The 22,500-nt window shown below is 44.9% G+C and overlaps 1 protein-coding gene across 1 annotated transcript in view; it reads right to left on the bottom strand.

The window, feature by feature from the left end:
* LOC143927075 (uncharacterized) overlaps nucleotides 1-22,500 on the bottom strand; it is a 29,102-nt gene that overhangs the window by 4,738 nt on the left and 1,864 nt on the right. The window contains exons 2-5 of the mRNA XM_077451031.1: nucleotides 20,951-21,511; nucleotides 18,600-19,645; nucleotides 18,056-18,350; nucleotides 17,364-17,400 (exon numbers count right to left, since the gene is read on the bottom strand). Coding sequence (XP_077307157.1) covers nucleotides 17,364-17,400; nucleotides 18,056-18,350; nucleotides 18,600-19,645; nucleotides 20,951-21,505 — 1,933 coding nt within the window. The 5' untranslated portion in view covers nucleotides 21,506-21,511. The remainder of the gene's footprint in view (nucleotides 1-17,363; nucleotides 17,401-18,055; nucleotides 18,351-18,599; nucleotides 19,646-20,950; nucleotides 21,512-22,500) is intronic.

The raw sequence follows: 22,500 nt of genomic DNA, 5'->3' as shown, positions 1-22,500 counted from the left end.
ATTTAAAAAAAATTAAATAAGAGCATTTTTATGTGTGTGTATATATATATATATATATATATATATATATATATATATATATATATATATATATTTTTTTTTATTATTATTATTATTATTATTTATTTATTTAAAAAAATGTATATGCTGTTATATATAGTAACATACACATTGCGTGTATAACATACGCATCAAAAACGCAATCACAGGTGAATTATTATATTTTTGTCAGGTGTTTTTTTTTCTTTTACAGGTGCAGACTGATGTCAGGCAACCAGGAAAACGCAAAAAATGCATTTTTTTAGCGCAATTTTTGCAATGGATCGGCAACCAAACACACGTGTGATTTATTGTCGCTTTATGACAAATGGATTGTATATTTAAAATATTTGCAAAAAAATGTCAGCTGTTTTTTTTTTTTTTATGTTTCTATTAAATATTGTTATAAATATCTCTGTCATGTTTTATTGCATGGAAATCAATTGTCCCTTCCATCCGATTTCATCATTAAACTTGTATTATAGGAGGAGGATTATCAACACACACCTTGTCTCTCCGAGCGCCAGTCACTTCTGAGGAACTCTGCGCCTGAACTCAGCTATATATACCCTGCACGCTGTGACGTCACAGTTGGCCCGGCCGACCGTTACTTTTCAGCAGCTCTGAGATTGGAACTTAGTGGCCGTCTGTAGACCTGTGTATAAAACCGGCACAGCGCCCCCCCCCGACCTGGCGGACCAGGGTATTGCACCTATTAGCTGAATTAGGACATGACTTTTTCTGACACTGTTTTTAATCAGTATTTTGTTGCTAGAAATTTACTCAGAATCCCCACATTATATATATATGTTTATTTGTTTGGTTCTATATTATTTATTTAATATATATAACAGCATAAATAAATAAATCAAAACAATATATATATATATATATATATATATATATATATATATATATTTATTTAAAATATTTATATAAATATATATATATTTTAAAAAAATATATATAAGAGCATATATATATTTTTTAAATAAATAAGAATAAAAAAAAATATATATATATATTTTGTAAACGGATGAAATGGGGCGGAATGTGAAGGGAAATCTCCCCAATGGGGACACTGGTTCTGGTGATTCCCTCACTTTTTATTTCCTCTCACTTCCTGTTTTGGCTATGGGACAGGAAGTGAAGGCAAATTTCCCCAATGGGGACACAGATGAAAGAAAACACCTGACAGAGGTGATAGCTCCTCCCCTTACTCCATCCACAATGAAAACAAGGTTTTTCCCGGGGTTCTCCCCCACCCTCCTCCCATCTGGGGTCACTTCTCAATGTTTCTGTGATCTCCGGCTGATATAATGAGAGGGAGATTCCGGCTGTAATATCGGCTCCCCGGTGAGGAACGTTTATAGACGTACGTCAGTCAGGACGGGGTTAAGGTACGCTCTGACCTCAGCCAATCACAGCCATGGGGAGGAGCTCCAATCACCGGCCTCCAGCAGGGGGCGGGCACTAGGGTGAGTCTATGGCAGGGATAGGCTGGAAGTCACTTTCAGGGCGGGTTCTATGCCGGGCACTATCAAAGACTCTTCTGGTAAAAAGTGACCCCCCACAAATCGCTCTTTAGGTCCAGAGCTGCCGGCATTGGCTCATCATTTACCAGGAACTTCCTCTAGAACATATAGAGGGGTCCCGGGGGGGGGGGGGTCCTTTATAATTTCCCTGCTGGGGTCCCATCCATGGGGGGCGGGGCTACAGCTGTGTGTGTCGGTGTCCGGTATTCCTGTAGGGGGCAGTATAACCTGAGAAAATAAAACGATTTTATGATGAGGATAGAAAACTGACTGCAGTCTCCGCCCTGTAATCACCAGCTCAGCCGCTGATTGGTTGATCAGTTTATAGAGGAGGGGGTGGGGGGAGGGGCACATTTACAGATATCAGTCATTGTGGGGGGTAAAGAGGCTCTAATCTTGGATATGTGGATGTAGCCGAGTGTCCGGAGTTCCTCTTTAGGTTGATGGAAGTTCCTGGAGGTGTCTGTGTATCTCTTCCCTCCCACAGACATCACAGCCCACCCTCCGACACCGCCTACATCTGCTTTCCTCTCCAGAAGGACGGCGCCACCTGTGTTCAGGCATCATCCAGGGTCACCTGGACTATAATGCTGCATCAGCGATGACACATCACTTCATGTAAATCCTGGTGCCTGTGCTGGTCTTGGCTGTGTCCACAACTGTCTGACACTGATCAGCCCCCTGCTGCAGCCTCTGACATTATGATTTGTTACAATGTTGCAATCTGATCGCTGAGGGGGAGCAGACTGAGGACATCATCTCCGCCTAGGCAAAGCCACCGATTGGACCTGATTTTGCCACCAATACAAAAATGTGAAAAAACACGACGGAGGGGGGATTTTAAAGAGACCAGTGATGAGATGATTGGAGCTTTGTGACATGGAGCATTATCCTGCTGGATGGAGCCATCAGAAGACGAGGACACTGCAGTCATAAAGGGATGGACATGGTCAGCGAGAATACTCCGTGGTGTTTAACCACTTGCTTGCCGGGAACTTTTACCCCCTTCCTGCCCAGGCCAATTTCAGATGCCAGGCCCCTGACACTTGGAATGACAATTGCGCGTATCATTCTCTTCACACACATAGAGCTTTCGTTTGGTGGTATTTAATCATGCGCAGTACGGAACAGACGAAGCTTCGGAAAATCTCCGAAGCTGAACGGCGCCTGCGCCGTGAGTGGAGGTGGTAGCCCCACCATCCAAGCGGACATAGGGTTGTGAATATTAGAGGGCCGCTCACCACGCTTCAGGCTCGGCCTCGCTGCGCTCGGCTCTTTTATATTCCTGCTTTATGTCCACTTGGATGGTGGGGATAGAACCTGGACTCACAGCGCATGCGCCGTTCATCCTCGGCAATTTTCGGAATCTGTGTTGCTGTGTACTGCGCATGCGCAGTACACAGCGGACACTATCGGATGGGGGACCTTATATGATAGGACACCGGCATTTCTGTGTTTACATGTGACCAGCTCTGATTGGACGCGGCCGATTACATGGTTAACCACTTCAGCCCCAGAAGAATTTACCTCCCTTCCTGTCCGAGGCATTTTTTTTTGTGATACGCCACTGCGTCGCTTTAACTGACAATTGCACGGTCGTGCGACACTGTACCCAAACAAAATGGACGTCGTTTTTCCCCCCATAAATAGAGCTTTCTTTTGGCAGTATTTGATCCCCTCTGCGGTTTTTATTTTTTGCGCTATAAACAAGAAAAAGCGAAAATTTTGAAAAGACCCCACAATATTTTGTACTGTTTGCTGTAATAAATATCCCCATTTTTTTTTTCTTTTTAAAGCGATTTTCTCCCTCAGTTTAGGCCGATGTGTATTCTTCTACATATTTTTTGGTAATATAAATCGCAAAAAGCTTTTTTTTCCCACACATAGAGCTTTCTTTTGGTGTTACTTGATCACCTCTGCAGGTTTCTATTTTTTGCGCTATAAACAATAAAAAGGTAAACAATTTTGAAAAAAAAAACCAATATTTTTTACTTTTTGTTATAATAGATATCCCCAAAATATATATATATATATAAAAAAAAACTAATTTCTTCCTCCATTTAAGCCGATATGTATTCTACATATTTTTAGTTGAAAAAAATTGCACTAAGCGTATATTGATTGTAGACGCTATAACTTTTGCGCAAACCAAAATAGAGGGTAGATTTATGGCATTTTTATTATTTTTTTTGTACTAGTAATGGCAGTGAACTGGGGTTTTTTTTTTGTTTTGTTTTTTAGCAGGACTGCGACATTGCGGCAGACAGACACTTATGACACTATATTTGGACCAGTGACAGTTATACAGCGATTAGAGCTAAAAAATAGCCACTGATTACTGTATAAATGACACTGGCAGGGAAGGGGTTAACACTAGAGGGGCGATCAAGGGGTTAACTGTGTGTCCTAGGGAGTGATTCTAACTGTGGGGGGGGGACTGCCTGGGCGAGGAGACCGATCGTTGTTCCTAAGCAATAGGAACAACAGATCACTCTCCTCACCCCTGAGAGGACGGAGATCTGTTTGTTTACATTGACAGACATCCGTTCTTTCCTTCTCAGGAGCGATCACCAGTAGCCGGTGGCCATCAGGGCGGCCGGTGCCAGGCACGAGCTCCTACGTCGCTTGTGCGCCCTATACTCCTTAAAGCGCCTGCCATACAGATGGGGCTCTTTACAGAGATGGGGGTCACGCCATGTCCTAGCAACACCCAGAATGAGAGCCGCAACCGCCCCGCCGTCATTTCACAGTAGGTGGGTGGCAAGCGGTTAAAGAGGTTGTAAACCCCGTTACATCACTTTAACCTACAGGTAAGCCTATAAGACGACTTACCTGCATGTACCTTGACCATCTCTTAAAGGTGCACAGTTTAGGAGATAATCACTGTATCCACATGTGCCAACGTCACCGGGCGCATGCGCACTGAAGAAATGGCGGCGCTCGTGCCGTTTCTTCAATAGCTGTGACCAGTGGCTCTTGCGTGATGTCATTATTGGCTCCTGACTAGGGATGAGCTTCGTGTTCAAGTCGATGTGACACCAACCCACGTGACATAAAGCCATGTGACACCGCCCCTTGTCCCTATATAAGTGGCCGCGCAGCGAGTCCCTGGCATTGTGGCCAGAGAGATCGTCGAGTCAACATCTCCTGGAGAAGAAGAAGAAGAACGGAAGGCGGCGGCGGCGGCGACAGAAGACCGGGCCACCGCCTGTAATAGAGCTAGAAGAAGGCGCGGTGGCCCGGCAGAAGAACCGAAGAGGGGGACAAGACCCCCGAAGTCGGGAGAAGAGGCCGGCGGCGAGGAAGAAAGCCGGACTCCTCCGCTAGTAAAAGAGCTACAAGAAGATAGCGGAGGAGTCCGGCGAGAAGACCCCCAGAGCTGTGCAATAAAGTATTTTATCTCGTGTGTTGTGTTTTTTTTGTACTTTTATTTTACAGGTACATTGTACCCCATACTCATTCACATAGGGTGGGGGGCCGGTATACGGGGGCCCCCTTATTAAAGGGGGCTCCCGGATTCCGATAAGCCCCCCGCCCGCAGACCCCGACAACCAACGGCCAGGGTTGTCGGGAAGAGGCCCTTGTCGTCATCAACATGGGAACAAGGTGCTTTGGGCTGGGGGGGGCCACGCGGCCCGCCCTTCCCCAAGGCACCCCCCATGTTGAGGGCGGCCTGGTACGGCTCAGGAGTGGGGGGGGCGCTCGCTCGCCCCCCTTTCCTGGCCGGCCGGGTAGCGTGCTCGGACAAGGGTCTGTTGTGGACTTGGGGGGGACCCCCACGCCGATTTTTTTCCGGCGTTGGGGTTCCCCTTTAAGTCCATACCAGGCGGCGGGGCCAGCGATGTCTCCTTCGCGGGCCCCGCCTACCTGGAGACCTGCTCGAAATGAGTGGACTTTTCTCCGGGCGGGAAAAGTCTGCTCATTTCAAAAGTACAGCGGACTGGCACACACACGGCCGGATTGCGAGTCCGGCGGGAAGATTGGTGTGCAACACGGCATTCTAAGTCCGCCGTACTTTCGGGTCAAAAAAGTATGCCGGAGGCTACACACGGGGGATTGTTTGGCGGACTTGAGTTTGCCAGACTTTTCCACCAGATTGATCGTGTGTACGCGGCATAAGGGTGTACATTTTTGATTTCACTCCTCACTACCTATCACAGTTTTGAAGGCCATAAAATGCCAAAATAACACAAAACCCCCCCAAATGACCCCATTTTGGAAAGTAGACACCCCTAAATTTAGGGGTACACTAGTGAGACTCACAGGTAAAAAAGCACCTAGGCTGTCAGCGACTGTATCAAAACACTACAAAAAAAAACTGTTAGCGATCGCAGGGATCAGGCCTGACTCTGCGAACGCTGCAGTTATGTGTGTTGTGTTTTGTAAGTGACAGTGATCGATCGATACTGTACTTGGGTGGGCTGGGCTGGGCTTGGCGGAGGGGCTAAACGCAGGTGCTAGCAGGTATCTGGGCTGATCCCGCTAACAATGCGTTTTGGGAAACCTAAACTGCTGGCGACGCTAATATAGATCTGATCAGATACTATATTACTAAGGGAGGTGTATGCTTTGCGTGTGGGTGTTAGCGGTACTGGCACTAACCTGACGCTGCCTGGGCGACGCAGATCTTATCTGACCCTCAAACTTATATCACCCGCTGGGTGATCAGGGGGTTAAACCTTTATTAGGTAATAAATGGCGGGTGCCCTGAAACTATAAAAAAATAACTAATCAACCAGCGTCACCTGTAACAGTTATATGGTGATCACTGGTGAAAGGGTTAACTAGGGGGCAATCAGGGGGCTTTATGCGGTAGTATATGGGGGTCCCTGGCGCTATAAAAAGCTGCGGCGAACCTAAATACCTACCTGCCTAACTAGCGTCACCTGTGACACTAATACAGCGATCAGAAAAACGATCGCTTATTAGGCTTGGTTCATACTGGAGCGATGCGGGAACGCCGCGAATCCGCGGCGGGTTCCCGCATCCCATGCCTCCCATGCCTCCCATGCCTCCTAGCGGCAGTTCACACTGCCCAATGCGAACTGCAGGGAGTGTCAGTGAAATGTTAATGACACCCCCAGATCAGTTCGCATATCGCAGTGCGATCTGCAAACTCGGACAGGAATCGGATCGCATGGTGTGAACACCCATGCGATCCGATTCTGCTGCGGAACAAAAAAAGGGTCTCGTGCGAGTTTGCGGCGGGTGCGATGCGAATTCAGCCATACTATCAGTATGGCTGAAATCGCATCGCACAGAGATCGGATGTGATTTGCACTGCAGTGCGGTGCGAATCACATCCGTTCTCATAAACTGCTGCAATGTGAACCCAGCCTTAGTGACACTGGCGACGTGGGGTGATCACGGGGTTAAACCTTTATTGGGGGGGTTAGGGGGGTACCCTAGAGCTAAAGAGGGCTAACCCTAACTGCCCTAACAGTTATTGCAGTCACAAATGATACCAATGGAATAATAAAAAAAAATAAAAAATGCAATTGGTGTCACTGTGACTGGGGGTGCAGGGGTGATTGGGGGGGTGATCGGGGGGTGAAAATGTGCCTGGCGTGTTCTACTGTATAGTGTAGTGTTTGTGCAACTCACCGATCCTCTCTCCTCGGTGCCGGAATGAAAAATACCGACACGGAGGAGAGATTACATCACTTCCTCTGCCTGTGTTTACATTACAGGAGAGGAAGTGATGTCATGCTGCAATTCCTGCGAGGGGGTGACCATGAATGAATGGCCGCCCCCTCATCCCGGATCGCTCCTGCACGGAATCCGACCGCCGCTGGCACCGGGGGGGGGGGCCCGATTGGGCCCCCCACCCGCGGGAATGCAGGGACGTATATGTACGCCCATATGCCTGCCCGTGCCATTCTGTCGATGTACATCGTCGTGCGGCGGTCGGCAATTGGTTAATTTAGCTTCTTGTCATTTAATATTTATCTTATTTATGCAATTGCACCCACAGACACCCCCGCCCAGTCGGGTCCCCCGAACCCATATGCCCCAACTCCCCCCCATCTGGTCGGGTGGCAGCTTCCTTTTGCTTCTCCTCCTTGGCAATCACGGCGTATTGGAATGCCTAGGAGGAGGAAGGAACAAGGGTGACAGTCTACACTTTTTTACACAAAACAATATCATATATAAGCTTTTATATTGGTAAACGTTCCTTAATAGTATTCTAATTAGTTCATGTCATTTATTGGGTAAGGGATTTGGAGGGTGCCTACATACATTATCTCACAAAAGTAAGTACACCCTTCACATTTTTGTAAATATTTTATTCTATCTTTTCATGTGACAACACTGAAGAAATGACACTTTGATACAATGTAAAGTAGTGAGTGTACAGCTTGTATAACTGTAACTTTGCTGTCCCCTCAAAATAACTCAACACACAGCCATTAATGTCTAAACTGCTGGTAACAAAAGTGAGTACACCCCTAAATGAAAATGTCCAAATTGGACCCAATTAGCCATTTTCCCTCCCAGGTGTGATGTGAATCATTAGTGTTACAAGGTCTCAGGTGTGAATGGGGAGCAGGTGTGTTAAATTCGGTTTTATCACTCTCACTCTCTCATACTGGTCACTGGAAGTTCAACATGGTACCTCATGCCAAAGAACTTTCTGAGGATCTGGATAAAAAAAGAATTGTTGCTCTACATAAAGATGGCCTAGGCTATAAGAAGATTACCAAGACCCTAAAACTGAGCTGCAGCACGGTGTCCAAGACCATACAGCGGTTTAATAGGACAGGTTCCACTCAGAACAGGCCTCGCCATGGTCGACCAAAGAAGTTGAGGTCACGTGCTCAGCGTCATATCCAGAGGTTGTCTTTGGGAAATAGATGTATGAGTGCTGCCAGCATTGCTGCAGAGGTTGAAGGGGTGGGGGGTCAGCCTGTCAGTGCTCAGACCATACGCCACACACTGCATCAGATTGGTCTGCATGGCTTTCATCCCAGAAGGAAGCCTCTTCTAAAGATGATGCACAAGAAAGCCCACAAACAGTTTGCTGAAGACAAGCAGACTAAGGACATGGATTACTGGAACCATGTCCTGTGGTCTGATGAGACCAAGATAAACTTATTTGGTTCAGATGGTGTCAGGCGTGTGTGGAGGCAACCAGGTGAGGAGTACAAAGACAAGTGTGTGTTGCCTGCAGTCAAGCATGGTGGTGGGAGTGTCATGGTCTGGGGCTGCATGAGTGCTGCCGGCATTGAGGAGCTACAGATCATTGAGGGAACCATGAATGCCAACATTTACTGTGACATACTGAAGCAGAGCATGATCTTCTACCTTCGGAGACTTGGCCGCAGGGCAGTATTCCAACATGATAACAACCCCAAACACACCTCCAAGATGACCACTGCCTTGCTAAAGAAACTGAGGGTAAAGGTGATGGACTGGCCAAGCATGTCTCCAGACCTAAACCCCGTTGAGCATCTGTGGGGCATCCTCAAACGGAAGGTGGAGGAGCGCAAAGGTCTCCAACATCCACCAGCTCCGTGATGTCATCATGGAGGAGTGGAAGAGGACTCCAGTGACAACCTGTAAAGCTCTGGTGAACTCCATGCCCAAGAGGGTTAAGGCAGTGCTGGAAAATAATGGAGGCCACACAAAGTATTGACACTTTGGGCCCAATTTGGACATTTTCACTTAGGGGTGTACTCACTTTTGCTGCCAGCGGTTTAGACATTAATGGCTGTGTGTTGAGTTATTTTGAGGGGACAGCAAATTTACACTGAGTAATGGATGGCTTCAAAACATAATAAAGCATAAATTAATAATGTACACCCTCATCCCAATTAGATAATCTAGAAAAAGGTGTTAATGTCTCTGGTCTCCTATCAGAGATGTCAACTAGAAATGTGTGAGCAAGGGGACTATCACGGGGCACAGATAATGATAAAACAGTTATGACAACAACATTAATTAATATAAAAACAATTTATTAAAGTTACATAGATATAACATCTTCAAATATAAATCACAGATTCGTAGAGAAGGGTGGGGAAAATCGACTAGTTTCGCTTCACAGCTTCTTCAGGATATTACCTACATCTAAAAATACATTCATTTAATATGAAAAATTATTATATATTATGATCACAACATATTACATATATAATCATTTCAATACGGAGACATAGTTACACAGATTAAAGTGAGAGCGTATTCTTACCTATCCACCCTTATCCCAGCACCAGGCCAGATCCAACTGAGGGAGAAGGAAAAAGTCTTACCCGGCGATTGGGAGGGGGAAGCCTTTTTATAATCTGTAGAGCCATTATCTGTTATGCCTGGCCATGGTTTAAACTTTCCAGTGGTTACTTGTTTGTGACCTTCCTGCGATCGGCCTGGAGGGTACTGATGCATCGCCCTTTTGCCATACCTGTCCCTGTAAACTGGATAGGACACGACTCTATGTCTCTATCAGCACTAGCATTAATAGTTTTTATTTTATATAAATTGTTAGTTATATGTATATTTTACTTAACTAAATATTATGTGCTGCAGATGTATATATAACTTTTGTATATTGTGATGTAACAGCGTCTTCTTGTCATCTCCTTTGAATCAATTTCTTGTTCCAGCTGCCCAGGGGATCCTTGATGTGTGAGGGGATTTCTTCCCGGCGACTGGTGTGGTCTGGAGGTGGGACACTTTTACTGTGAAGAAACCATTGAAATAATGTTCAGGTCTCAGGGAAACCCTGCTAAAAAAAAATAATTATATCTTTAGATCAGTGGTCTCCAAAGTGCGGCCGTTTGCTTGCCTGTTTCCGGCCCTTGGGGCACTATTCATCCCACTGACACCAACGATTGAACACTAGTCCTCCCACTGACACCAACAATGGGGTGCTATTCCTCCCACAGCACAGACTCTAATGATGGTTCACCATTCCTCCCACTGATATAAATGTTTGAACACTATTTCTCCCACTGACACCAACAATGGGGCATGATTACTGCCACTGACACCAAAGATGGGGCAGTATTCCTCTGACTGATACCAACAGTGAGCGCTATTTCTCCCACTGACAACAAAGAAGTGGGCACTATTTCTGCCACTGACACCAATGATAGGGAAACAATTTCTCCCACCGATACCAATGAAGGGGTGCAATTCCTCCTACTACTAACCACAGACATTGGGGGAGATTTTCCAAAACTGGGAGCACTCACAATGCAGATGGAGGCATGCACCCATATCCTTATATAATATTTTTACGTTGGTACTCTGCATTGTCCTACTAATTTAGTTTATATTTATTCAAACACAATTGCTTATATTGTTTATTCAGAGCTATATATTACTGTAGGTCTAGAGTCGCATAGGTATATGCTATTTACCATTATTGCTATGGCTACTTTTGATGCTAGTTGGTTGTTGCTGGGTTGGGTTATGCTTTGGGCTGGCTGTTTCCGGCCAGTTTCCTCAGTTCCGGGAGCTGCGATGTGCTCCTGGGGCCCTTCCTCTCCTCCCTTTGGGTTGTTTGGGGATTGGACTGACGCCCAATCACGCATCAACGTCTCACCCCCGTCGCCGCTCACGCTACGCACACTAGTGACATTTGCGCAGCGACGCTGGATGTGTCCATCTAACGTCCCCCACAGGGTGGTTGGCTCGGACGGGGTGTTGGCGAATGCAGCTCTTAGTTTTTGACGCCCTTTCCTCTTATTGCACATTAGCATGGCGTTGGTGGACACCCATGACCCTATTGGATTGTCTATACTCCTCCCAATCGATTCATACCCCCTTCAGGGTTATTACCCCATGTTTATGGTGCACGACTGGACTTCATTAGTTTCACTGTATTCCAGGTATCTTATTGGTTTCCCCTACCCTTCCTTTCCAATATTTACTATTATGTTTTGCCCCAATCCCTCCCCGTCCTTGGTATCAATACCGTAGCTTCGGGGGTTATTTGGCATTTCCCATTTTTTTCAAATTACTTTTCTTACCACAATGGGGGTTATTATGTTATCCCTAATACCCTGCACTATAGGTACCCCCTTGACATGTCCATATCATGGATAGTCCTTGCACCATAATTTCTTAGTTTTTCCATCAATATTTTTGATATCTTTAGTCACCTTTTGTAATAATTTATCCACTGCTATATCCCATATATTTTAACATATACTCCCTTCTTCACAGATGGTAACAACTTTGTGGATCACATTCTCTTTTTCCATCCATGAGGGCCTATCTCTGGGGAATATTGTCTCCCCTTGGCTATCCATCCACGGTCGGGATTGTCCACCTCAGCTCCTGGGACTGATGTTGTTTCTGGTCAGCCTTCTGGCCCTCCATGCCTGCACCCAGTTTCATTGACATTCCTGTAAATAGTCTTGGTAAACTGGGGTAATTTCCCCTCTCTTTCTCCTCCATAAAATACCCATTATTTTATTTTATTTTTACAAATTAATTATGTGTTTCAATACTTATAGACATCTACACCATACTTGCTCCTGAAGAGTGGCAGTCGCCACGAAACGCGTCAAGCCAATAGATGCCTTTTTCGCTCATAATTTGCAACACCATCAATGACCATACTTACCAATTGGATTGTACCAATAAATCTGAAATATTGTTTTTTACCAAGGAGACACGCTTTCATGAAAATGGTTCTATACAATGTGTACAATATGAACTCATTATGTTACTAGTATATTATGTCATTATTATCATTGTCATAATTTATATATTCCAATGAACTTTGTTCTATTTAATGGTTATATTATGAACTTACTATGCCAATATTTTATCATGGAATTACTATTATTGTTATTTTTATATCAATAAACCAATGACTGCCAATTGTTTTGCAATGTGGTCATGGAATGTTCATAGTTCTAATATACTTAGTACCGCCCATCTTCATGTATATCGTGATATCTCCAGGGGTGTATGCTTCATATAAAGTCCCACCTTTCTTCCTTCTTATCAATCAATAGAGATGGAGGTGCTTGGCGGCGTCAGCCTTGCGTTCTCACACAAAGTCCCAACTGGTTGCTCTTGTTTTCTATTCACAATGCTGATGTGCCTAGTAATCAGCTTCTAACTTCAGCTTGTTCAATCAAGCTTTGGCAATAAAACCTGGAAGCTGATTGGTTTCTATGCACCGCTGCACCAGATTTTGCAAGTTTCAGTTTTAGTAAATCAACCCAGGTGTTTACTGACACTGGGACAGCCTGGCCCCCCCTAAAAATCTGAAGAACAGTAAACCAGCCCTTTATTTAGAAATTGTATATTTGCCAAAGCATACTGGTGTTCAAAAAGGGAAGGGCTTCTTTACACTGGTGGGCAGAATATTCCTAATCTCGCGTACACGCGGTCAGAATTACCGACAACAAATGTTCGATGTGAGCTTGTTGTCAGAAAATCCGACTGTGTGTATGGTCCATCGGACTTTTGCTGTCGGAATTTCCAACAAATGTTTGAGAGCTGGTTCTCAAATTTCCCGACAACAAAACTTGAAGGAAATTCCGAGCGTGTGTACACAATTCTGACGCAGGAAATTCCACGCATGCTCGGAATCAAGCAGAAGAGCCGCACTGGCTATTGAACTTCATTTTTTTCGGCTCGTCGTACATCTTGTACGTCACCACTTTCTTGGCGTTCGGAATTTCCGACAACATTTGTGTGACTGTGTGTATGCAAGACAAGTTTAAGCCAACATCCGTTGGGAAAAACATTGACGGTTTTGTTGTCGGAATGTCCGATCGTCTGTGCGCGCCATTACAGTGGTGGTCAGTGGGAAGAATGTCTCTTACAATGGTGGTCAGTGGGAAGAATGTCTCTTACAATGGTGGTCGGTGGGAAGAATGTCTCTTACAATGGTGGTTGGTGGAAAGAATGTCTCTTACAATGGTGGTTGGTGGGAAGAATGTCTCTTACAATGGTGGTTGGTGGGAAGAATGTCTCTTACAATGGTGGTTGGTGGGAAGAATGTCTCTTACAATGGTGGTTGGTGGGAAGAATGTCTCTTACAATGGTGGTTGGTGGGAAGAATGTCTCTTACAATGGTGGTTGGTGGGAAGAATGTCTCTTACAATGGTGGTCAGTGGGAAGAATGTCTCTTACAATGGTGGTTGGTGGGAAGAATGTCTCTTACAATGGTGGTTGGTGGGAAGAATGTCTCTTACAATGGTGGTCAGTGGGAAGAATGTCTCTTACAATGGTGGTCGGTGGGAAGAATGTCTCTTACAATGGTGGTTGGTGGAAAGAATGTCTCTTACAATGGTGGTTGGTGGAAAGAATGTCTCTTACAATGGTGGTTGGTGGAAAGAACGTCTCTTACAATGGTGGTTGATGGAAAGAATGTCTCTTATAATGGTGGTTGGTCGCATTTTTGGACCATAAGCTCTCATCAGTCTTTTGCTGGGTGAATTTCCGATCGTGTGTACGCGGCATTACTGTTCTGATCCCCCTAAAAGGCTGCTTTCACACTGATGTGCTGCAGTTTACTTGCATTGCGGGTGCTGCGCAGTGCATCTGCAACTTTCTGGGGTTAGTTGCACTTTTAAATAGACTTCTATTATATCCTGCAGGTGTGGCAGTGCCGGGACAAGGTTACATAGTGCCCAGGGCGAACATGCTAAACTGCACCCCCCCCCCCCCGTCTCCAAGATGTATGAGCATTATGTGTCAGCAAAACCCCCCCCCCCAACCCCCATAAAAGCACTAGTCTGCATACTTACCCCCTACGCATAAATTCCCTCCCAGTAAAAATCCACTCCCCTGCTCAAATCCCCCCTCTCAGCAAAAATCTTTGCACCAGACTGGCCAATATGGAGTGGGGGGCCATATTCTTTCAGGTGTTCACAGAATAACCCATGGTCTAAACCATCGGGAGAACAAGCTGTGGTGACCATCTAGGGTTGCCACTTCTCCGATTTTGACCTGGACAGTACAGATTTAGAATGCTGTGCCCAGGTTTCCCTCTGCCTGACACCCGGACACCTGCTGCCAGGGGGTACCATAGGGCCTCCTGTAGGAGCCCCAGGCAGCACACAGGGGGACCCGTAACAGCAGGGGGATTGGAGAGGCGGGGCAATTACAGAGGAGTCAAAACATAAGGGAAAGAGAGAGAGAGGCGACAGGCAGCTGCTAGTGCGGAACTTTTTAATACATTTTTTAAACATCACTCTCCATGTCAGAGCTGTGGGCATGTCAGTCTGTGTTGTCCGCTGCCCCATTCTCCCCTCCGATCCACGCTGCTGTTATCACTGAGAGATTGTATAATTTTTCTTAACCTTTGTACTATTATACTGTAGACTTTAGTACCCTTCGCTTCCCCTGAAGAAGGAACAAACATATATTTCCGAAACGCTGGGGTTATTCTGTGAACACCTCCAAGAATCTGCCCCCCCCCCCCCACTGCATATTGGCCAGTCTGGTGCTCCAGTATATCCGAGTTTCAGGGTGCCTTTTGTTTCAATAATCTGTGTTATCATGTAATGTTTTTTATGATGTTATTTACTATTGTCCTTTATGGACATGTTTTTTAGATTGTATACTAATACATTTTGGTATTGAGCTAGTATTGGTATTGTTCAATGAGCTAGTATGCTATGCATACTAGCTCATTATGCCTTTGTCTTGCAGAGTGATCACGCTGGTAAGGCATAGTGGTGGTGATCAGGATGGTAGTATGTCAAATGGCGGTGAACATAGTAAAACAACTTCCTATCACCCAGAAAAAGCGGTAATGTGAACTGCTGTGCCCGGGTGACATACTGACCGCCGGGCTCCTGGGTGCACGCTCTGTGGTGGTTATGACTAAGGCCTTATAGGCTGAAACGCGTCAATCTTTCTTATTTGCGTTTGGTCACTCTGCCCTGTTAATAAATACTAAATTTTTTAAGAACAATCACCGGAGTGTGGATCATCTTTTCCTCATGCATGTCCTGTTAGCCGCTAATGCAAAGTGAAGTACCGGTACGTTAACCCCGCATCGGTGTGGCTTCCCGTCCACCGCTTATAGGCAATGGGCGGACAGGAAGTAGTTAGTAGTCCATTTTAGTTCAGCATTCACCACTGAGAAGAAGGGATCCATACCCTCCCCCAGGTTTTGTACTGTCGGAGCCATCACTAAGAGTTCAGCTCACACCCTCATGTGCAGTAACTTACAACTCTAAAAATTGCGCTATGAAGGTTGCCGACAGAACGTTCGGAGAAAGAGAGGGAATGTGCAACCGTCAAGGCCTTGCCATGTATACCGCTCAGAATCCTTGTCTCTGTATTGTATACCTAACATTTGTATTTAAACATTTTTGTAACAGTTCTTTTCTGGAGCGCTAACAAAAAAAAGAGTACAGTTTATTTTATTTTTTTATGTCTTTATTTTTTTGTAAACAATCCAAGACCCCCATTCATATACTGGGGCCAATTTTGGACAGAAGCCAATTAACCTACCTGCATGTCTTTGGATTGTGGGAGGAAACCGGAGTACCCGGAGGAAACCCACACAGGCACAGGGAGAACATGCAAACTCCAGGCAGGTAGTGTCTTGGTTGGGATTTGAACCAGCGACCCTTTTTACTGCTAGGTGAGAGTGCTAACCACTACACCACTGTGCCGCCCAACATTTGAGGCACCGGTGTTCGTAGAATCTCACGCCTTCAAAAGAGATTTGGACAGATCTGTCTCATTTTCATATCTGTAGTTCTTCGTCTTCACCAGGTTCCCCAGCTGATTGAAGTAATTTGCAGTTTGCTGCATCACGGGATGGTCCATGTATGTGTCTCTCTGTTTGCAACTTGATAGAGACTGATATCGGTCATGCAGAAGACCCGTCATCTTCCTCCGCTTCTACACTTTATAGTGGAGCTGCACACGGTAGAGGTGGAAACATTTGTAGACTTGGCTGGTGATTTCCAATGCAGCCATGGTAAGGTGATCATATTTTTAAAATGTATCCGGGGACTTTTTATTTATTTATTTTTTATTGGCAAATGGTAAACTATTTTATAAGCATATTATAGATGCAGTGTATGTGGTGTGTGTATGGATTGATTGTATAATATATATGTTATTTCTCACATTTTGTCCATAAATAAAGATTAAAAAAAAGATAATTTTTTGAGATATGACTACCAAATGTTATGGATGTAGCACCCTGATATTTAGGCAGGGTTTCTATTAAATTTAGTTGCCAAGTGATAGTTGCCTTGGCCAATCGGAGCGCCTCCGAAATCAATCCAAATGTAACCTAAACTACAATGGGGGTCCAGCAAGAGCATAATGGCAACCTCCCATCATAGCCGGTCCAACACACGCCTCAAAAACATACCGGCCTCCAACCTCCCCTTAGCCGGTCCAACACACGCCTCAAGGGGGAGTATGGAAGAGGAAGGAAAGGAGGGGGGAGGGGAAGTTGGGGGTAAAGGAGGGGTGTGGGGGTTCCCCCAACCCCCACCCCCCACCCCCTTCTTCCTCCAACCTTCCCTCCCCCCCTTTTCCTCCCTGTGCCTCTTCCATACTCCCCTTTGTTCTACCGTTCCCTTTAGAATGTGATATTTTTGATTAACCTTAAAGCAGGCTGTTTATCACAAACATCTCAGGTACTTTTTTTTACAGGTGATTATGTTTAAGTGATGTATTGTCCTACATTAAAACTTCTGCAGAAGCAGTAGAAAGGTAAATAGATGGCTCATGGGAAGACCCTCATGTTACTGGAGTGGCAGCCGCCACCAGTGTAGGGACCTGTGTTGGTACAGCCGTACCTGGTCCCTAGGAGGGTTCCTCAGACTTTTTGTTGAATCTTCCTACTTTCGCCACTGCAGGCACAGTTTAAGTTGCATGCTGTCTGTAGAAAAAGAAGAAAAGGATTATTAGTGGATATAACACAGGACTATCACCTTTCAGTTACATCATAGACAGCCTGTCACTTCTGCAATACTTCTCAGTATAGGACTTGGTCATTTATGATATATATACATATATTTCTCCAAAAATGGCAGTTTTTATAAAGGTAGTTCTCTCCACAGAGGAGGTCGGCCTGATAGGTGGCTGAGAAGTCAGCCTAAAGTATAGGAACCCTTTCTATATGTTCAGCCAGTGTCATTATTACCTCAAGAGTATAAAATGGGAGGATGTTATTTACTGGGGGTCCTGAGGTAAGTTAGAGGGATCCTTACTGGGACGCCTTGACTAGGCTAAATAACCATTGCTGAGAAACTAGAAAACATTTCCTAATCACTATTCCTACCCTTGAAATAAGCGATAGTAGAAGATTCGGCCATCGCCAATCACCTATCCACCACCAGTTCACAAGGAAAGGAGCATTCTTTACAGATCTGTAACTTAACACTGGACAACTTCATATTAACTGTAATTGTGACCCCCCCCCCATGAGGAAGAACAACCTCCAACTATCCAGAGGTCTTTGATCTTCTAGTCCTAAACTGCTACAGTTTGTGAGAGACTGCCTAAGCAGTATAACAACAATACACGGTACTTACTTTTTTAATGTACTTCCACAGAGATCCTAGGGTTCTTAGGCAGCGACAGGTTTTCTTCTTGGCTTGTTTGATGGGTTTACAAGAGATATTGTAGTGAGACAGAAATTTTGTCAATTTCTTTCTTCTAGTCTTGACCTTTTCAGACTTTTCTTTCTCTTCACTTCCTTCTCCTGTATGTTCCTCCCCTTCACTTCCATCTTCTGTGTGTTCTTGCCCTTCGCTGTCTTTAAAGCCACTTTCTTCCCCATCACTTTCTTCAATGCCACTTTCTTCAGTGCATTTCATTTCCTCCTCGCTTTCATGTGATTCCTCATGCCATGTCTCTTTCACTTCCACCCCTCTTTCATATGTTTCCTCTTCCCACATCTGTTCCCTTTCTTCCTCTCTTTCCTGTGTTTCCTCTTCCCCTGTCTCTTTCATTTCCTCCTCTCTTTCCTGTGGCCCCTCTTCCCACATCTCTTCCCTTTCTTCCTCTCTTTCCTGTGTTTCCTCTTCCCCTGTCTCTTTCATTTCCTCCTCTCTTTCCTGTGGCCCCTCTTCCCACATCTCTTCCCTTTCTTCCTCTCTTTCCTGTGTTTCCTCTTCCCCTGTCTCTTTCATTTCCTCCTCTCTTTTCTGTGGCCCCTCTTCCCACATCTCTCCCCTTTCTTCCTCTCTTTCCTGTGTTTCCTCTTCCCATGTCTCTTTCACTCCCTCCTCTCTTTCCTGTGTTTCCTCTTCCCACATCTCTTCCATTTCTTCCTCTCTTTCCTCTTCCCCTGTCTCTTTCACTTCGTCCTCAAGTTCCTGTGTTTCCACTTCCCACATCTCTTTCACCCCCTCTTCTCTTTCCTGTGTTTCCTCTTCCCCTGTCTCTATCACTTCCTCCTCTCTTTCCTGTGTTTCTTCTTCCCACATCTCTTTCACTTCCTCCTCTCCTGTCTCTATCACTTCCTCCCCTCTTTCCTCTTCCCACATCTCTTCCATTTCTTCCTCTCTTTCCTCTTCCCCTGTCTCTTTCACTTCCCCCTCTCTTTCCTGTGTTTCCTCTTCCCACATCTCTTCCATTTCTTCCTCTCTTTCCTCTTCCCCTGTCTCTTTCACTTCCTCCTCAATTTCCTGTGTTTTCACTTCCAACATCTCTTTCACTCCCTCTTCTCTTTCCTGTGTTTCCACTTCCCCTGTCTCCATCACTTCCTCCTCTCTTTCCTGTGTTTCCTCTTCCCACATCTCTTTCACTTCCTCCTCTCCTGTCTCCATCACTTCCTCCTCTCTTTCCTCTTCCCACAACTCTTCCCTTTCTTCCTCTCTTTCCTGTGTTTCCACTTCCCACATCTCTGTCACTTCCTCCTCTCCTGTCTCTATCACTTCCTCCTCTCTTTCCTCTTCCCAAATCTCTTCCATTTCTTCCTCTATTTCCTCTTCCCCTGTCTCTTTCACTTCCTCCTCAATTTCCTGTGTTTCCACTTCCCACATTTCTTCCTCTCTTTCCTGTGTTTCCTCTCCCCCTATCTCTATCATTTCCTTCTCTCTTACCTGTGTTTCCTCTTCCAACATCTCTTTCATTTCCTCACCTGGCACACTTTCGTCAGTTGCACAGCTCTCCATAGCCTATAAGAGAAAAAAAGAAGGTAAGTGGATGTACAGATTTGCAACTCTACTCGCTTTAAGATTTCATTGAAGGTTTTTTTTTGTGTTATCAATGTCCTGGGAAAGCTTCCCTGTACTTCATATAATCTCAGTAAGAGATGTAATAAGTGGAAGCCTCCCATCACGATTGCGAACTGCAATAAAAACCCTTCAGTGCATTTCATTTCCTCCTTTCCATTTGAAATCCCTGAACTTCCTCCCTTCATGTTCTACTTAGGATTTTTTTTGTTTTTAAAAGCATTTTTAATAAAAGAGTTTCTAATCAATCAATCAGTTGGTGACTAAAAGTATTTCAAAAAGTAAAGCTCTGAACATCCAAAATACAGCAGGAGTGTGGGGGGGGGGGGGTATGTGCAGATAATTAGAGGGGCGTTTGTGCAAACTCCTCAGCTGCATAAGGGCCCCCTGGGACTTAGGGGCTCATCTACACAATCTATGCTTAGTAAAAAAAGAATGCTTGTGTTTGGGAAGTAGGTAATTGGGGCTCATGTCCTAATCACTATTTATCCCCTTGGAATAAGGACTAGTACCAGATTCTGCCATCACCCCCCACTCCCCAATTCTCTAGGAAAGGGACATTCATTAAAAATCTGTAAATTAACACTGGACAATTCATATTGTCATTTTGACTGCTGTCGTGGAGCCAATGGGGGGGGGGGGGGGGGAGCCTCTGCTCTCATATGTAGATCATACGAGAGAGCCTCTGCTCTCACATTGATGGATCAAGATTGAGGCTGGGGGGGCACATAGAAGGTTTATGCATAGAATGCGTTAAAGCGGTAGTAGTAAACCCACTGACTTTTTTTTTTTTACACCTGTAAGGCATAATGAGCTATTATGCATCACATACTAGCTCATTATGACTTACCTTAGAACGAGATGCCGATAATTCACCCGGTCCACGCCGAGAGAGCTGACATTTTCCCCTCGGCATGTCTTCCGGGTATGGCGACTGCAGCGCTGTGAGTGGCGCAGGGTCGTCACTCCCGCACATGCGCGCGGGAGACTTCTTTCCGGGAAGGTCCGGCGTCTGCCAGACTTTCAGCCGAGAATCCCAGGAGCGCATGCGCTGCTGAAGTCAGCGGCTCATTGCAAGGAGATATTCTTTTTACCTACAGGTAAGCCTTATTATAGGCTTACCTGCAGCTAAAGTTATTTAAAATTACTTTACTACCGTGAAAAACCTTCACCCGTTAGAACCACTTTAACTACCTAAGCATCATCATATTATCATATTATATTATTATCATATTATCAGATACTTACTATGCTGGCCTGGCTGTATGTAGCCTCTTCATCTCCCTCTACTCCTTTATTCTCCACATTCCCTCTCCTTTGGAAATAGTTGAATCCAACCAAGAACTCTCCTGCCAGGCTTCTTTCTATAAATTTGAGATCGGAAGCTCTTCGCATCTCATATTGCTTCTGTCTGAGTTCTTCTCTTTTCCTTGCCTCTTCAAGTCTCCATTCCTTGTCTTTCGCACTAAACTCAGCCCTTAAGCGTTCTTCTTCCTTCCACTTCATGTCCAGCTCCATGAGCCTTTTCCTTCGCTCTTGTACCGTCAACATTTTCCCCTTTAATTTCATCTCTCTCATCGCAGCCACTTTTTCTTTATTTGCTAGGAGCTGTCTCTCTCGCTCTCTCGCCAACTCCTCCTTCCACCTCTTTTTAAGCTCCCTGAGCTCTGCCGCGATTCTGTTCACCTCCTCTTGTCTTCTCCTTCTTGCTTCCTGTATCTTTGCTCTATCTGCCCTAATGGCCTCCACTTGAGCTCTCTTGAGTTGGAGCTCCTCCTCGATCTGACTGTTTCTCCTGTCCATTTTGACCTATAAACAAGAAGAAAAAAAAATGGTGAGTTTTTAGTGAAGTAGAAATGATAAAGTGGAACTCCGCTTAAAATGTTTTTGTTTAAAATTTAGACAGGGAGCGGAAAGGCTTCGAGTATTTCCAAAGTTCCTTGTCTTCTGTGTCCTGACTGGGAAAGCTTCTCCTCACTTCCTTTCATTCTCAGTTGGAGAGGAAGTGAGCAGAATCCACAGACAGCAATAACCCAACTAAGGTGCTAAGCCCATAGCTATTGTCAAGCCACTCCGGTCCGGTCTCATAATCAGCTGTCAATTTAGGGGAAGGACCGCTGACAATGGAGGCCCCATAGTAAGCTTATGGGTGACATCATGGCCCGTTGTCGGCGACCTCTACTCTACACAGAAGCTGGAGTGATCATGTGACTGGACCCCGAGTGGCTTCAGAATAGGTAAGTATACGGATCATTTCTTTACAGAGTTAGAATAGAGTTCACATTGGGGTGGGTGTAGGTTTAGCCTTAGTTAGCTTTTAACTGACCTTCCACTTTAACCACTTAAAGACCAGGCATACTTCTAATTTGTTTCTTACAAAGTAAAATCAGTATTTTTTTGCTAGAAAACTACTTAGAACCCCCAAAAACATATAAATAAATAAATATTTTTAGCTGAGACCCTAGAAAATAAAATGGCGGCCGTTGCAATTTTTATGTGGCACTGCATTTGCGCAGCAGTCTTTTAAATGCATTTCTTTGGGGGGGAAAAAAAAACATTTTAATAAATAAAAAAATAAAAAAGTAAATTTAGCCCAATGTTTTTGCATAACGTGAAGGGTGATGTTACACCGAGTAAATAGATACCTTATATGTCACGCTTTAAAATTGCGTACACTGGTGGAATGGCGACAAACTACAGCCATCTCCACAGGTGACGCTTTAAAAAATGTTGACAGTTACTTACTTAGAGTTACAGAGGAGGGCTAGTGCTAGAATTATTGCACTCACTCTCACTCT

This window comes from Lithobates pipiens, unplaced genomic scaffold (genome assembly GCF_037356315.1).
Source record: "Lithobates pipiens isolate NorthernLeopardFrog02 unplaced genomic scaffold, aLitPip1_a1.2 Scaffold_23, whole genome shotgun sequence".
Lineage (NCBI taxonomy): Eukaryota > Metazoa > Chordata > Amphibia > Anura > Ranidae > Lithobates > Lithobates pipiens.
Note: the sequence above shows the minus strand (reverse complement) of the source record. Positions and strands in the feature narration are given on the sequence as shown.